The sequence below is a fragment of the Harpia harpyja genome, chromosome 6 (genome assembly GCF_026419915.1).
Source record: "Harpia harpyja isolate bHarHar1 chromosome 6, bHarHar1 primary haplotype, whole genome shotgun sequence".
Taxonomy (NCBI): domain Eukaryota; kingdom Metazoa; phylum Chordata; class Aves; order Accipitriformes; family Accipitridae; genus Harpia; species Harpia harpyja.
In genome coordinates this window covers 37,441,720-37,460,603 of record NC_068945.1, presented here as the reverse complement: position 1 = coordinate 37,460,603, position 18,884 = coordinate 37,441,720, and the positions used below count along the sequence as shown (strand labels likewise).

The 18,884-nt window shown below is 35.9% G+C and overlaps 1 protein-coding gene across 2 annotated transcripts in view; it reads right to left on the bottom strand.

Moving 5' to 3' along the window:
- Nucleotides 1-410: 410 nt before the first annotated feature.
- Nucleotides 411-18,884, bottom strand: part of GXYLT1 (glucoside xylosyltransferase 1) — a 36,242-nt gene continuing 17,768 nt past the window's right edge. For both annotated transcript variants that reach the window (XM_052790183.1, XM_052790184.1), the window contains 6 exons: nucleotides 14,526-14,700; nucleotides 13,419-13,544; nucleotides 12,307-12,558; nucleotides 4,288-4,411; nucleotides 3,809-3,981; nucleotides 411-2,297 (listed from right to left, as the gene is read on the bottom strand). In XM_052790183.1, the coding sequence (XP_052646143.1) occupies nucleotides 2,136-2,297; nucleotides 3,809-3,981; nucleotides 4,288-4,411; nucleotides 12,307-12,558; nucleotides 13,419-13,544; nucleotides 14,526-14,700 (1,012 nt within the window). In that variant the 3' untranslated portion in view covers nucleotides 411-2,135. The remainder of the gene's footprint in view (nucleotides 2,298-3,808; nucleotides 3,982-4,287; nucleotides 4,412-12,306; nucleotides 12,559-13,418; nucleotides 13,545-14,525; nucleotides 14,701-18,884) is intronic.

Genomic DNA, 18,884 nt, shown 5'->3' with positions numbered 1-18,884 from the left:
TTGGGAATGGTTAGTTGAGGTAAACATTTTAAGTTTATATTAATAAAAATTAAACAAAAACTATGGCATAAGGCAGTATATTCTGCTATTTGTAATATGCTAAGTAAACATCTATTGAATTAAGTACAAAGTAATAATTTTTATCCTATCAAAGCTTCAATATTAACCCTTTTTGTTTGAATCCCCCACAAAAACTGAAATTTAAGTGGAAAGGTTGCTGCTAATGTTCACATTCCACTTTTTCTCTAAAATGGCTCATTGGGTTTTAAGCAGTATCTTTACATGCATACAACATACTAAAAATAAATTCAAAATTGAAAGTTTCTGCAAAGACAAACATAAAAAACAGGCCGAAAGAATTTTTAAATACAAACACACAGTACAGGTAAAAAAAAAAAGCTGAACACAAATTGATATAAAAATCAGTATTTATGTAAAAAAATAATGCATTGCATATTGTAAAATCAGTCAATAACAGTATTCACCTTCACACAGATTTCTAGATTTTCAGACTTCAAAAGGTTACATAGCAAGGAAAAGAGACTGTAACTACATGCGAGGCAGACTGCTTCCTAGTTTCCATCCCAGAAATTTACACCCTGAGCCAGCAGGGAGATTAGGAGAAGAATATAAACTCTGCTTACAATGGAGTGTGGTTTTGTACTGCTAAAGCATTCGTCCAGCTCACATGGATCTGGGAGTCAGAGCCAGCCTGCCTTTGACAAGGAAACAGCCACAAAAATTAAGCTTCTAAATGGGGTTGGCATGAAGGTGCAAGTCAGTGAGTTGATCCTCTGTGTTCAACACACAGGAACTTTTCTGGAATCCAAAAACTCACTTTATGAAGACTTCATCTCAGTTAGACAGGTTATCCAAGTTCAAATATACTTTACAAATACATTTCACACCATGCAAGTTTAAATAATATTTTACTGTAACACTAGAACTCAGCCTTTTTCTTCATGTTTTTCTCTGAAAAAAAGTTTGTATTACATAAACAGAGCTTGGTTTTTTTCACTAAAATAACGAAAGAAAGCCTAATCCTTATCTGTTGTAAATCACTATCACCCTCTTGACAGTCATGCATTCACGTAGTTGAGGGTCTGCCCCACAACTATTTTAAAGCCATGTTATTAAAAAAAAACGGTAACAAGATATATTCTCTAAGAAATCCATCTAATATACAGTCTGATGAAGCATCAGAACTCTTATTACAGCTCTTTACTTTTAGGTACTAAATACTCTATAATAAACATCAGATAATGATTCTTAGTAAGGAAATACAATGGCAACAGCTTTCCACTGTTTTTTTTTTCCTACTTCCAAAACGCCCTAGAAAGCTGCAAAACCATGTAATTTTTAAAAAGTATTGTAAGATGTAACTTCGAACCGAATTTTTGCTAAAAAAACCCTCAACTCTGCGCTGTCTTTTGGCCATGATGGCTCAACAACATTGAAACAAATGCTGTATATTGAAAAGCCTCCGTATCTACCAGAGAAAACTAGTATCACATACTAGTTACTAATTTCTCAGAAAATCATATTTATAGTGTGCAGTTAACATCCAAGATAAGCGAGATTGTCAAAACAGTACTTCAACATGTAAGAGATGAACATATAAAGGCACATACAGATTGTCAAAGATTATATCACATCTCTTTGAAAACAGAGTATTTTCTGCACTTGTAAACAACTTTGTTTACATAAAGGCTCACACCTTTAAAGTGAGGTTAGTGCCGCTGACTCAGTTATTGCTACATTCACAGTTTAACAGAACTTTAGACAATATATGAGGTACACTCCCAAATAGAGCCATCTTAATTTCTTCCTTGTTCATTTGATCATTGGATAACCGAATTATGCAGACTAAAACTACTGGCCATAGAAGCCAGTAACACCCAAATCACCAGATCCAAGACAAACATTAGCAGTGATTAAACTTCAAAAGAGCAAAAAGTCGCCTTTGCAGAAAAAAGTTCCTGTTCTTCATTACATTAATATTTTCTTCATTTTTATGTATGCTAGTAAACTTTTATCTGGGCACATGAAGAGCTGATTCAAGCCACATTAGAATTTTTGCACCTTTTGATCAGTATGTTAATTCAGTCTCTTGATTTAACAGCTTGGAGTAAAAATCACCTTCCCTTTGATCTTCTGGCATACAAGTCTCTTACGCTTTTTGTTAGCTGCTTTATGAACACTTTGTATACTCTTCCACAGTATGTATGCATGGTTTTCCTTAATTCCAGTTCTAGGGGCTGCAACAGGGAATGAATCAGATCATCTCCAAATGAATACTGTAAAGAGGTTAAGAAAAGAAGATTTAAGGTCAATACGGAGGAGTGTCATTATTCAGAATTATTAAACAGTTTTATAACAATGCGTTTGAACATCATATTTGCTTTCTATAGGTTTGTTAAACATTTTTAAGAACTAAGAGCTTCTGAATACAATATTTGAAAAACATCTCTACATTACAGAAATATTCTCTAATGCTTTCAATAAGCCTAACAAGCAAGATTTTTTTTTTTTTTTAATGTAAGCAAATTAACATATCCAGACAGGCAAGGAGGAAGTTTAAAATTACCTTATTAAATTAAAATTTACAGATCTAAAATGATTTCTGTTTGTTTGTTGAACAGTAACTTTCTTGAAAGACATATAACTTTTAAGGAATACAATTCTCATCAAATTATAATGAAACAACAGTACGAAAAGTGGTACTACTGAAGTTTCATTAAACTGAATGATGGTCAAACATACTATGTTTAACATGGACTTGAAATAAAGAAGTCATTAATTCAACAGTGCAATATTTTTTATAAACAAATGATAAGCTCAAACAGCATTTCAAAGTAACATAATTTTGTTGATCTTATTACCACCGAATCAGCGGTGGTTTACATCCTTTCTCTGACATATTCATAAACCAAATGGGTTCATAAATAAAAAGAAATAATTTTTTCTTCTGTTTTTGACAATGCTCAAAAGAAACAAAGACATCGTATTTTTATGGAAACACATTCACTTTCCCTCCAATGTATTCTCAGACCCCCAAAAGTACTTTTCTTCATTTTTATATCCATATGACAATATGTAATAAAGCACCATTAAAATATACTATTGATTTTTGAAGGTTATACACACACAATAGCCTGCTACATTAAAATGTGCATCAGTGCTAAATTTTACAGCTCTTCAGTGAGTATACTGATGTAGTGATAAATAGTTTATTAGATGACTTATTTGCAGCATGAAAAGAATTCACTGTGCTTGGTATTTAAAGGAACAGCAACATATTAATACACTGAGTCTCTAGAAAAGGTCAAAACACAGTATAAAAAAATATTTTCTACAAACCAAATCTAGCTACAATTAAATGTTGAAATGTTGCAGCAAATGCACACAAACTTTGTGAAGAAGGGGTTTTTTCTGCATTTTAAAATCTGCAGAAAAATGAAGCTTCTGGTGATCACCAAATGCTCATACAGTTTATGAGATGTATTTATTAAAGGAATGGGAATAAAGCCTTTTAAATAGACATTGACAACTAGAGGCAATGTTTTAGAATCCTAACCTAGACATAGTCTACACTATGTTTCAAAAGATGCTCATCACAAAAGGAATACACTAGAATTCTATCCAAGCAGTAAAGGAAAAATTGGTGAAACACTTAGCATCACTTAAAAGAGAAAAAAATTACTTTGTTGCAATCAAGGTGAGTATCAACAAAACCTATATGCAGCACTGTAGATAAAAATACATCAAAAAAATAACTTTGTCCAAGTATAATGCTGGAAACACTTACATTTTTTATTGCTTCATAGACAGCCCTAAAAGTCGGTTGTTTATCATCATGGTAAACACCTCTGTTTCCATGAAGAATAAATATACCTTCTTCTTCAGCTTCCTTACAATTGCTTCCATAGATGCAGTGGTCAGGCCGATAATTCCATTGGCAAGGAAAGACATAAAGACTTTCTGTGCAGAAAAATGAGAACTCTGGATTAAGTATCAAAATCTTTTCAGGAAATACACTAACCTCTTTTTTTCTTAAGGCTGCTTCGTAAATTTCTGTACAGTTGTTTTGAAACCTAACAGCTAATTACACTCAAGCAAGCTCCAATGCTCTCTCTCAAAGTAAACACTTTCAGAAAACAAAAGAAGTGAAGAGTCCCTTGAATACTTTCACTGAGAAGTCTGCTAAAAGAGTATTTTCCTGGATTTTTGAACATCATGGAAAAGATCAACTTTGTCGTACTAGACTTAGAATCAATGTGGATTTACCTGGATTGTGAAAAAACATAATGTTCAATAGATCCTGATCACCCCATGTTATGTTCAACTTGTACTTCTTCAGCAGTGGCATAAGAATTTCTCCCCACTGTAATCGGACTGGTGTCATATCATTCTATTAAACAAAACAAAGCAAAACAACACACATTCAGAACAATTATACCTATAAAGAAGGAAATGCCCTACAGAATCGCAGTAATTTGCTTTTCAGAGTTACAAATCTCAAATGTATGGATGATTTCTTCCTTTTAAACAAATGAGCATATCTAAGGAAAATAGTTATGGACATTTCCAATATGCTTTATTTATCATAAGGAAAATCATATGCATCTCCTACTTCTATTTAACTGCCACATTAAATTTTTGTCTTCAAGATTTCCCCCAAACATCTTAAACCAAGAGTTCTAAGAAATAGCAAGGGGTTTTTTATGCAGCAGTAGCATCTAACACAAAAAGTGCATTTAAGTGATGTGTGCAAGTAGATGGGCACTATTTAAATATCCACACTATGCAATTTCTCTGTCTTTCTCACAGAGTGATAATATAGACGGGTTTCAACGTTAACTTCAAAAGTTCAAAACAGCTCAATATAAAATTAATTATTAAATAGTCCCAAACACATACAGCTAAAAAATATTGGCTACAAAGCAGTGTACAAAAATACAGAAATCCTTCAAAGGTTCTTCAAAAGAATTTTCATTGAGTTTAACTAATTTTTTTAGTTACTGAACTTGAACTTCCACAGCAAAGGTACAACTTTTCACTAGCAAAAGGCAGTAAGACACTAAACCAACAGCTGTTACTTAATTCCCAAATTCTTGATTTTGTAAAATCAAAGGAAAAGGAAAAGGAGTTCTTCTAAGGTTTTGGCTGAGGAGGTGCTACTTGCAGTAAGCTGGCCTATGCTGAACTCCACATTACCAAAGGGGTCACCATCTGCAGCATTAACAGGTTACATATTCTAAAGCTAATTTCTTATCTTTACACCACATTTAAGCTCAACTAGAACAGAAAAGGAACAAGGCTGCTCATTCTCTACCCTCTACTTCAGTTAGGAGAGTGAGGATGGAATAACAGTAAGTCCCAAAGAGAGAAAATTCCTGAACAAGTACAGGATTGCACCCTTGATTCTTTTTAACCAAGTTGCAAAAAAAAAAAAAAAAAAATTAGAACTCCAGTATGGTTTGGGATCTGTATACAGAAATACCATATTAAGAAACAGAAAAGATTACCAGGAGCAAAATACTCAGTTTTAGAATTACAGTATCAAGACTTTATTCTCCGAGCTTTCCACTGACAAGCTAGAAAGTGCAAAAGTTAGCAATTCAGTTTTTAGTCTTTCCTCAAATCATTTCAGCCCTCAAATATGAAGGGCTTTCAGAATTGAAGACTAAAAAAAGAAATACTATCAGATTTCAGACAAGAATTAATACAAAAAAGATCTATAGCTTATATTATCCAAGAAGCCAAATGGAATATTACAGTCCCTCCCGTCCTAAAAAATTTATGACTATGATTGCTTGCAAGTATTTGATGAGAGCAGGCATAAGAAATGCACAAGAGAATTCTTCTCTTACAAGAATTATCATTAGGCTCAGTGCAATGTGATTAAACAAAAGAAAACACGGGCTTAACACCAAGCTAAAACCTTCCAAAAAGCAAATAAACCAGACTGAATCACAGTGGGTAAAGATTACTCCCTCACCTGAACTTTGCTATCCATAGAATATTGACCTAAGGTTTAAATTTAGACTCAAAGCTAAGAATTGAAAACGGAATTAAATTAGCTCAGTGATACCAGGATAATCATGATAAGAGAATATACAGTAGTAAATACATTTTAGAGCAACCCATAGATATATTACTTCAAATTGTTGAAGTCATTATTTCATATACTTTTCATTTAACTTGTATAGTTTTAATAGCAGTGAAATCCAGAGTATATCACAAGAAGATGCAGAGCAGGTAACAGCATACAACACACTGCCAGATGTCTAGAAGCAATACTACTTGACAAATAGCACTATCAGAGTTAAGAATTGGAAATTGTAATATTTCAATAACTTTTGCATAAATAGAAAAGAGATATATATTATTTTATTAACACTGATGTATAATGAAACCAGTGTAAGAATCACAAAGGAGGAGAAACTATTTAAATAGTTATACAACCTCCTCCTCTAAAATTCTACTATAACTTGTAGTAAGGTCAAACAGTGTGAGAAGTAGAATGACAACTTCAATCCAAATTGATGATAGAATTGCTTTTCAAAAGTTACTTAAGTAAATATGAGAAAAATAACTCTATGGTAACTTAAGGATTTCCAGAATATAAACCTCTCCAATATTCAACAAGTTGCAAAGAAGGTTAAAGAGGTTTACGAACCCTCAAAATTCTAGGGTTTTTTGAGTGGAAGAAAATGTGTAAGAACAACATATAGATAAGGACATTAAGATATTCTCCTATATCTATTTTTGGTTTAGATTCTGTGTTTTAATTAGTTTGGTCATTACTGATTTCTGTCCCAGAAGACTTCTGCCTGGCCAAGGCTGAAGTTAGACTTACAAGAGCCATCACATTTAGCCTGTAGCAACCTAGTATTACCTTTCTCTTAATTCTAGTAAGAAAATACAAAGTTGAGGAAAAATACTCAAATCACACAGTAATATCTAAACAAACTGCAGCTGTGTCCTACAAAGAGTAGGCCAATTTAAATTTCTTTAATGACAAATGAGAGCAAGCCCTCTCCCTTCTGGTTCCATGACTATCCTGTTCTTGCATTAACAGTGTAGTGCTAACGCTTCCTAGATGTTTTTGTGAGCTGATTTACTTCACTAACCCAGCAGTAGGATTTATTTTTTCTACTGTTACCAAATTTAATTGAATCATAGAAAGGACCAACAAACACCAGAAGCTAGGACAAAGTAAATAAGAAAAGCAGGCAGGGGAAAGCAGCTGTTAAGAGATGGGAACCTTCCTTTTAGAAGCAATTAGCTTTTGCACAGGCTCACCATATTTCTTGGAACTATACAGCAATACTGAATGGTAAAAAAAAAAAAAAAGTGTATAATAGATTAGGTCATAGAAACTCTCTGAACTTTCATCTTTTTTTGTCTAAAGCATACCCATGAAACCTCTCCTTTGCACATACTATCTGGAATTATTTTGTTTGGGGCTTGTTTGATTTTCTAAGAGCTCATTCCTTTTCATGCCTGCCTGTGTCTCAGGCATCACAACAACTAAGTTCCTTAATAAATTTGATAAAAGTCATTGTTCTCTATTCGCTGGTCTAGGACTTTTTGTTAAAACACCGTATCTGTGGTATTTGCTACGTCTCTTCCAGTTTAAAGTTATCTACATCTATATGTATACAAATATAAAAAAAAGTCATCTACTATTACCTCTTCCATCTCCTAAATACTCTTGCATGTTTTACATTCCCATTTTCTAATTGCTGCTTAGCAAAGACAACAGGCAGGCACTAACCATCGGAAGCTTCATTACCAATTCTAGTCTTGCGTCCAGTTACGCACTGTTTAATGACCACACTATATTCAATAACATACATGTTCACGCATATGTATCTGTACATATGTATACACATGTGTGCATATATATGTATATATACAGTGCATATATTTATACTGTATATATACACAGAGTCTCAAAACACTGAAGACAAGATAGTTAGGACCAGGAGTGACAACTTCCATCAGGCACCACAGATAGCCAAGTAAGTAGGATGCTTGTCTGAAATGAATAGACCTGAGAGTCTTGAGAAGATTGAGGCTTGAATAAGTAAGTGGATAAAAGAAGACTTAACCCTGGAGCAATACAGGAACTACAGGTTTTCTGTTACCCAGGTGAGCACTATAACTATTGGCTAAAGTCTCCGGTTCTCCTTTTTAGTTATTCATCTTCTGGTTCCTCCTGACTCTTACAAATCAATGTGACAACAGAAGAAAGATGCTTGAAGGCCTCGAGCAGCTCAGCCTGTAATTTCAGGCTGAAGAAACTACAACAGACAAAGAACCCACAGGTTCAAATCCATTGTATTGGAGGAATATCCTGATCCAAAACTTCCACTGTTTAGACAAGTGCTCTAGCCACTAGACAGTCATACAAAAAGGTCTACAGGCAGCTTTTTAAAGATACAAAAATTCCCAGAACTTTTACACTCCTTGAGGAATTTGTTGAGTGAATGAATATAAACAAATTCAGACCTTCCTATAAGACAATGAAGCATTTTCTAGTTCTACTGTATTTGACCGGAAGAGTTAATGGGACACGACATGGGACAGTATCTGTAAAGGTCCAAAAGCATCTGCAGTGTTGCTGGCAAGGGGTATTATGATAGTCCCTACCCCTGAATTTGGTTTACCTCTCTTCTAAAGGCTTGAGACTAGTAGCTTCTTTACTATCAGTCACAAGGGAAGCCATACACTCTCAGGCCTACCGTGTATAGTCTCAGCTACACTAAACCCTTTTCAAAGTTTTGCTGTGAGGCTTGCAATTTTTCATATCAACCACTCTTCCTTTTAAGACTTTCAAAGAACCTGAAGATGAAAACAAAGTCTCTGCAAGTCTCCACAAACAGCAGAGTTTTTGTAATAAAGCTTGTGCATCTTAGGGCCCTGTGATGCTCCGCAAGCTTGTGGGACCACATGCTAGGTACTAGGGGAGCATAAACTAAATGGTTCCCCTGCTGAGTGCTCTCTAAGCCAAGATCTCAATAATCAATATTGTATAACAGAAACTCATTTCCTGCTTAGTCATTACCCATGCTGCACTATTTAGCTATGATACGAGAGAACAATCAAGGACTAAGTTTCAGGTAACCTAGTAGCTCTCTGATTAGACATACTCAAACTGTTCTGACTGGGCTGAGCATGCTACCACAAGCCTGATACTACAGGACACTTCTCCAGTGTGTCCAACAGGTGGAAGGACTAAATCAGCAGCATGGGTAGTCTCCTGTCAGAAACAATTCTGAGCCTTCCAATACCAAAAAGTCTCCACTGGTAAGTATGCTGGTCACTGGCAATAAGGTCTAACACAGAGTCTTAGCAAGCCAGTTACACAGGAGAAAGTATCTATCTCTACAAATTCAAAGCTTGAACAAGTAACAAACATTACACTTGCCAGAAACATACAAAGACAGAGGCAAAACACCTGGATGCTCAGCTAGATGCTCAGCATTTGTTATACAAGGCCCTAAAAGATACTGGGGCAAGGTTTTAAATCAAGAAGGGTATCCAAAGAGGGCATTTCAAAACGCTTCAGCTGAAGCAGAAAATCCATGTATGTCAAAACACCACGCATCCAAACATTATATCAGTGTTTCTTGCTCAAGATAAGTCTCCAGGAAAGATGTGCAGGATGATGAAAGCAGGGAGGAAAAAAGGTATAGGAATAGAAGGAAAAAGATTAAATTCATGCAAGAAATAAGTTCTCAGCAACCATGTTAAAAGCTGCACACACACAAAAAAAACCCCAAACCCAAAACAAAACAAAGAAAACAAACAACTGCCCAAAACCCCAGGTATACAGAACACAACACCTTTTTTATTTCTTTTCTACTTCTTACTATCAAGCAAGAGTGAAATAGTATTTATGTGTACCACTAGTCTCAAATGTTTGAGGAATAGCCGCAGTGCGCACACAAGCATTCCTGGACAAGTATGAAGTTCAGAAGACATGCGAAAGCAAGGGTCAGAAGCATATATGCATCAGACACTGAAGGGAAAGTCTAAGTCTGAAGTGACCATAGAACCCTGGGAAGAGTGCCAAAGAATCACAACTAACAATTAAGGGCAGAAAATGCTGTATTTCTAACATTTAAAACAATTGAAGTGGAGCAGGGAATGGGTTAATTGCCCCCCCCCCCCTTTTTTTTTTTCTTAACTCAAGCCATCAAAAAGGTCTTTGAATGATGTGCTTTGCTATTGGGAAGCTTTGCTCTGTTTCTGCCTCCCTTTCTCAAGTGCTCTTTCATAAATCTGAGTATTCAGTGTATTTGCACAGCACTGGGTAGCTCATTCCAATCTCAGTTCCCTTCCCTTAATTGTATGAATGCTAAGCCAGCAACTCATCAAGCAGACTTGCTTAGTACAGTATGTACTGAACAATTTGAGAAGAGCATTAAGATGAATGTTTTCAGTACAATTCAAGACTTTTTTTTTTTGTTCTGATTCCCCATACCAGTTGTGACACACAATCTTCCTTACTACAGAACTAAGTTCAGTGGCCCACTTAGCCAGAAACTGTACATCATGTTAGGTATACTGAAGTTTGCCAGCAGGATCACGAGAAAAGCATACGGATTTGTGCCCTGCCTTACAGCTGAGGTCTTATAAATCACAGACATTCACCCTCCATAATAAAGAGCAATTATAAAAAAATCACTTCCTCCAAGGTTGGTTTTGGTTTAGCAATCTGACATGTTTCATTGCATAATAAATATGCAACACGGCAACAACAGGACTATGTTGCAAGTATTTTCAGGACCTGGAAAATACTCCAGCCCTCTAGTACCAAGGGAAAGCTGCAATATTCCATTTTGAATTTCAAAATATTAATGAATGATTTTGCCTACTTGAATCTGTACATATAGACTTAAATTTTAAGAAACCACCAATTTTAGGTATTAAGGAGAAAGGACTTTATATTGTCCTTTAGAAAACTGCAGTTAATTTGAAAGACAATTTTAGTATCCTACATAATCTGTATACTTTTGAAAATTTTAACTCCGATTTTAGTAAAAATGGATAAAGTTCCCAAGAAATTGATAACCACAGTTCTACTGAGAAGCCCAACCAGAATTCTGGCACAGTATGAATGAAAGACCAACCTTATCTCGGAGTTTACCACACTAAAAATAATCCGCTACACAGAAATGCATTGTCAGAGGTTAAGATACATGCAGTTTTCAGTCCCATATTTTTATTGTTATACTTTTCAATATTTTCATTTCTCCAGATGCTATAATCAGGAAAACAAACAAATAAAGTAGACAATGCAAGATTCCACTGATGATATATACAGAGAAGTTTTCTTCTTGGGGAAACTACAGCTATATACTATAGCTACTATAACCTATAACTTTCTACTTTAAGTACAACCAAGATAATCCATTCTCCATTTTTCTTCAATTCTCTGTATTTCCATAACAAAAAATACATAGCAAGAACGTTAAGATAAAAGCTAAATCTTTCTTAAATTGGAAATGGGGGAGAAGTAGTAACGTCTACTGCAAGTTTATATTGCCCCTCTTATGGGTGCACCTTCCAACAGCTTTTGACTGCAAGATTGGTTTTCCCCAATCAAACTTCTCTTAAACAGAGAAGTACTTTTTCCCCTAGCATAATCATGTAGCACTGCTTTTGTACTTGTGTTTCACGTGTGTAAGAAAAAGCTTCCCATCTGTGAAGCAATGACCATTTCTGCTGCTGCATGCACTGCTTTAGCAAGTACTTTCATGGTGAACTTGCTTCTCTACAAAAACTATGACTTCAAAGTAAATCAAAAGATACTTAAGGTGATAATCACCTGGTTACAATGTAAAAGATCAAAATTTGGAAATCCTAGAGTTTAAATAACTTACTAAATGTTTTAGCACCACCTCCTGGTCGTACTACCACACACATTTTTAAAGTTAGTTTACAGTATACATTAACTGTTTTCTGGGATCTCTACAGTGAAGAAAAAAATACCAAAATATATACTGACAAATGTAATTTACAGCAGACTCTATCAAGTCACGGGATCTCTCAGAACTAAGAAAAATTAAAACAATCAAGCACACTTGAAATTCAGGAATTCCAAGCCTTACAGTGAATGACATTTAGAAAACACAAGTTAGATACCATTTTAAACACAATGTATTTTGAGAGCATTATTCCATTTACAAGAAAAACATTTTGAAAAATACTGTCCCACATGAATCTGAAACAGGATTAGAATTAAAAGATGTAAAACCACAGAAAATGCAATAAAGGCAACAGACATACCTTGAAATACTTTCTTCTGATACGTGTCATATTCATTAACATGACTCCAGAATTTATTCCAGTTACTCCATAATAGGGATGTCTAGCAAAGCGATTATACCACCCGATACGAGGCTCTTCATGTTCCGGTGCCATTGCAGCAATTTGTGTGGAGTTGAACTTTCCCAGAAAAGACCAAATATCATCAACAGGTCTCAAAAACAGGATGTCAGTATCAACATACAGTAGCGAATCCACATTTTTGAGGATTAACTGTGAGAGAAAGAAATTTAAAACCAAACTTTTAAGTTTTATTGAGCTTCTCTTCATAAAACAGAAGTTGCTACCATTACACAATAAAGTTTAATACATTTTTGTTATATGCAAATAAATTCACTTTAGACTGACAGTTTGCAGTCAATAAATTTGTCATCATTTCCTCTCCTCTCATTTTGGAGAATTTCTGTAGAGTGAAACAGAAGTTCTATATAGAATAGTAATGCAAAGGCAGTAGTCTACATTTTACATCCCGGGGCTCCTCAGGAGTAGGTTGCAGGACAGGTGAAACATTACCATAACAGGAGCTCCTATTTATCTCCTGTTCCCTTGCTTTCCTATGCATCTAATCAAACAAGGGAGAGGTGCAAGGGAGCCCCAGAAGAGACAGTATTTGGGAGATAGCTGCCACTGCTAGAATTCACATAGCCTGAAGTACGATTTCTGAAGTGTCTTGGATGACCAAAGAAAAGGCTGCACAAAACACTCTGGCAACAATAGCCCATTTCTTGTTTCATTTTCTCTAACACTCCTCTGACCCCCACATGCAGGAAACTTTCCAACTAAATGAGGAGATGAGGTGTGATAACTCCTTCTTACCTCTGAGAGGATGACATGACTTGCACCTCTCACTGAGGATACTGTGCCATAATGCAGCAAGTAAGAAAAGGACTTTTATTCAGAGTGTATTAGTGCCACAGAAGAAGGTTAAATTCAGAGGGTTTTTTAGGATGTCATAAAAGTAACTTTTAGGACTAGTAGTACTTAATTTAAAACTAAGCAGAAATTAGACTAACATGGACAGCTTGATGCTTCATAAACAGACTTCTTTATTGTCCTATTACAGAATAACTTACTGGCAAGAATAGCCTTTGTGAAGCACAGGGTTTAAACAATTTCTTCCATTCTGCTGCACTCTCAGTTGGAAATGTTATTGGATATAATGTGTAATTAACTTTTCCTTCATAGGGGAAGTCATCAAGCTATGTGAAAAGAGATCACAAAAATTACTTCAGTTCAATTCTATTACAAAAAAGAAATCAATCCCCCATTCAAATTGATAATTGAACACAACTGCAACACCTCTTCCATAACAGAAATGCTTCCTGAACTACAAGAATCTGTCGACTAGTCAAAATATTTGAACAAAAAGTGGCACCTGCAGGCCACTATGAAGAAAACACATCATATCAGATCATATACCGAAGAACAAGTAAAATAAATTAGTATTTCCAAACAGCAAATACATCAAATAAAACTTTTTCCCCTCTTAACTAGTTTTCACAGGAGAAATACCAATGAAGTCTTCTCAATTTAAAATAACCTTACCCAATTTTTGCCACAGATACTGTTCACATGACATTAGCATATATATATTAGTATGTATAACATACTAATGTCATAGTGTGACATTTTAAGCACAAAAATAGTACAATCCTCCACAGCTATATACTAGTCAGCTTCTAATACTGCTACTCCAGTCATAATGTTCTATTAATTAACTGGAATTTACTAAAATTAGACATAACCATATCTACCATTTTCAAAGACTTATGTTTCACTTTGTTTAGACAATGTAAGGCTGACTCATACTGTAAGCACAGGGACAAAAAAGGACAGACCTCTCTTTTCTCTTGTAAAACCAACTTTAAATAAGCTCACACAAGATAACTGGTTTGTGTTCAGAACATCAGGTTTGTATTTAACAGATTCAAGATGACAAATCAGGAAGTTCTGGTCTATCTCTATGAAAAGCTTTGATATCAGCAACTGGCATTTTTCTGCAGGAAAAAAATTTCAAAAATCCCCATCCAACATTACGAAAGACTTGTCTATTACCTTATTTTTAGACCCCTGCATTTCTGCCACTATGTCCAACAACTACTACCCAAGAAACAGAGAAATTCCTATATATTACTCAATTTGTACTACAAAATGATTAAATAAGTTATTTGGGTACTTACTATGTCTTTGAAATTCTCATGCAATTGGTCCTCAGCAAAAATATGAAACTGGAGAGGTTTGATGCTGAAAATAATGGCTGATCTCAACATAGTAAGTGTCTCCTCCAGTCTTTCACCACAGGCAACCACTGCTAGATGCATTTTCTCAGAAGGATGTGTTTTCATATAATCATATCTGATACAAAAATATTTTTTCATTTGACATTATTTCTAGCACAGGCTTAAAGAAAAGCTCTATTATTTACTGCAGCATGTAATTTAACAAAATATCTTTTATCATATTTAAACCAGCAAAGGATGACTCAAACAGAACATACAAACTACAGCATTACACCTTGTATGTAGGCTTATGTTTAACCTGAACTATTCTCATATTCACTCCCATCACCCCAGCCTATGAGGGAAAAACAAGGTACGGAAGAGCTATATGGAAACTAAACAAACAAACATTTATTTTCTTAGTAATCTTACTATCTGCTACTAGCAATGAATTCCATCAAAATAACTATGTTAAAAGAACGATCACATGAAGTTACATCGAAATGTGAAAGGCTGACAGCACATTAAGTCTATGCACGAGTTCATTTTCTCCTCTTTCCCTGGAGTCAGTACAGAGATAGGTAAACATGATAAAAATAGCAGAGTTAAACTCAACAACAAAAGTGAGATAACCCCTACTTTTAAGAAGTTCAGTTAAGAACATTTTTGAGTGATCTAGGCATTTTATCCGTTTTCTGCTCCAGTAAGTCCTTTTGTCAAACCCATGGTTCAGGGCTTCTCCCAAGCACTGGCAAAACGCAAAAGCTTTCTCCTCAACTTCCATCCTTCAGGAGTACAACTTCAGTTGGAAGGGGCTAAAACTAACAGCTCAAATGGCCTTGTGGGATGTCCTGGTGCTCCCAGTGATTCTGGAAAATCCCTCAGGTACACTGACCGCATGCACTGCCCATGTCCTTGGGGCTAAACCAGTGCAAGGTGTGGGGATTGTAAAGTCCTTTCTTCCTGAAGACAGCTGTCCAACAGTTATGGTGAGAAGTGCCTGGTAGGTATTATACAGGTGTCCTGGTTTTGGCTGGGATTGAGTTAATTTTCTTTCTAGTAGCTGGTATAGTGTTATGTTTTGGATTTAGCATGAGAAGAACGTTGATAACACACCGATGTTTTCAGTTGTTGCTGAGCAGCGTTTAGACTAAGTCAAGGATTTCTCAGCTTCTCATGCCCAGCCAGCAAGAAGGCTGGAGGGGCACAAGAAGTTGGGAGGGGACACAGCCAGGACAGCTGACCCAAACTGGCCAGAGGGGTATTCCAGACCATGTGATGTCATGCCCAGTATATAAACTGGGGGGAGTTGGCCTGGGGGGATCGCTGCTTGGGAACTGACTGGGCATCGGTTGGCGAGTGGTTAGCCATTGCATTGTGCATCACTTGTTTTGCATATTCCAATTCTTTTATTATTATTATTATTGTCATTTTATTATTGTTACTGTCATTATTATTTTCTTCCTTTCTGTCCTATTAAACTGTTCTCACCTCAACCCACAAGTTTTACTTTTTTTTCCCCTATTCTCTCCCCCATCCCACTGGGTGGAGGTGAAGAGAGCAAGCGGCTGCGTGGTGTTTAGTTGCTGTCTGGGGTTAAGCCATGATAACAGGGTACATTTAAAAGTTATTTCATTATTTTAATACAATAGGCTAAAATTATCATCGGGTAAATACCATTAGCTTGGTGGCAAACACAGTGGACATACTAAACCTGAAACCATGTTCTGTTGGATTTCATATATTTAATCAAAAAAGCTTTCAAGGGTTTTAAACATATGTCAAGTCAAAGCCAATCTTTAAACCAATACTCTGCACTTCAGCTATTCGCATCGACTATGGGAGAAGGGGACTAATAGAACTAAGAGTATCTGAAGGCTTAAATTACAAGATTAATTCCAAGTTATTCACACAAAAAAAATTCTTAAGTTAGAAGACACTTTCCCAAACTAGTAACAGTAGAGAAATGCTTGGCAAACATACTACCCATTCTTAGAAACTTGCCAAAGGGAGAAACACTTCAAAACAGAAATTAACAGATGCGATTCTTAGCACATAACCTCCACCCAATTTATGTAACTAAAACATTTAGATGCATACAAGTTTTCTTTTAAATTGACAAAAGATACTACGCAAATATGCCTTTTTTTCTTTAAGGCATGGAAGAGCAACACACATTATTTTGAGTTCCATGAGGCAAAATATAAGCAAAGATATCACTGTAAACTGCTGAAGTTTAATGCCATAAATAATGGCTGCATTTAAAAAACATTCTGAGTTTTGGAAGAGTTTAATGCCTTGGAACTAAAAAACTCCAGCATCCCAGGGATTTAAGATCAATAAAATTTTAATTAGAAGATGCAGTCAGTCTTAAGTCAAGGTTTGGGGCATTATTAAAAATCACATAGATGAAAGACCTCATAGGTAGGAGTCAGATCCAAAATAGGAGATCTAAATGAAGATGCTGACATACAGATTGTGTCCAAAGTCTCATTAAAGCCAATGGAGATCTAGTGAGCAGGATATGGAGCATAGACAGCAATTTATCTTATTTCAAAGTAAATACCAAGGGCTTGATTCAATTTTTTAACACAGGTATAGCGACATTTAATAAGCGCTAGAACATCCCACCTGACCTCCAGGTGCCAGTCCAAAAGGACCGGGTGCCTCAAAGATCATGTGGTATCTACTAGTCCTAAGGAGACATCTAGGATACCCAAGTGCTTCTCCGTTAACACCAGCCGTTTACGTCTCAGCAACTTAACGGCTAGTCACCCGGATCATTCTCTACCCTCTTTCAATTCTAATGACCTCTTGAGACCTACTTGACATAGACACCTATATGCAGACATCTATATTCAGACGATTTAATCCACAGACTGAAACCTTTTATAAGTCTTGCAGCAAAACCTGAAAAATTAGTTCAGGTTAACAGGAAAAAAAAAATTATAAAATAGAATCTTTAAATGTAACCAAGGCATACCCATTCAGGCCTTTATACATAAAGCTAATTTAAACATTACACTGTGTACTAAGTAGCTAATGTAAAAAACACAAAGCAAGCTGAATGTGATGAGGGTAGCCGAAACCCACAAATAAGTACGCTGCTGCAGTCAGAACAAGCTGCAAGCAGCAGATTAGCCTCATCACTAATCCACTGAAAAGGGAATTACAATAATTAAGCCCTGAAGTCATGAAAGCCTACAGTGATATTGCAAGGTCATGTGATAAATAAGGGCACAACCTACACAAACTGCATAGCTGAAAGCCAAGTTCCTGAACCATATGTAACACATGGCTTTCCATGAGTAAGGTATGATGAAAATTATGCCAAAGCAACTCTAAAACGCATTGAGATTTAAAGACTATTTTATTTCTACATCTAGCGACATCTGTGAATAAAAGAACATTTCAAGCCACACAACAAAACCCAAACTGATCATATTATAATGCTTTTACAGTCACTTTGTTCACACGATCTCTGTTTTACAAGCTTCTGACTTCATTAGTTCAATTTTTTAAATCTGTGCTTAAAAGTAATTTTTTGTAAAGGCAAAAAAATATTTAGAAAAAGCTAATAACAACTGAATTTCAGCTGCCCAGTATGAGGAACAGCTGGACTCAGATCTGTTAAGTCCACAACACAAAGCTTTACCCCTGAAGCAGATGGAGCAAGAAGCCATCGGAAAGAACAGGCCACCATTCCCTCTGGGGACTATCCGTTAAGAAGGGGATGAGACATAAAGACATATTACAGCAGGAGAAGTTATGAGACTCCAGAATTGTGGTTCTTACTTCAGACTCCATGACGAGACACCCTTTAGCGATTATAAGCTGCATATGACTTCCCTGCACACAGACGACTGGCAATCACAGCCTCCTTTTTAATAACCAGGCCTCCAGTGCTGCTCCTCTCCCTACATATACACCTCTCCACTCCCAGAGGGAAATCACTGCCCCATCTTCATCCAGGGACACTAACTACTTAAACTCTCATGCTAATCCTCTGCTGCCAGCATCTTTCATCACTTTTTCCTCCTTGTCCTGCTAGAAGTAGCATGAAGTTTAAGTTGTCCAGCAGAGTTTATCAGCTTGAGCTCTGCAGTCTCACCTTCAATATTAAAACACCCCACCCACAGAGCCAGTTATCTATGCCATGACTTCACTCCCTTCTTCAATATTATGTTTACATGACTTTGGTCCTTCCCCTAAGTCCTTTCAAAATTATCCACCCTCAGCTGCTCCCTTCTCTACTTCTCCTTCTTGAATTTTCCAGCCTCTGTAACCCTTTTCCCCATCTTTCCTCCACTGCTCTCCACT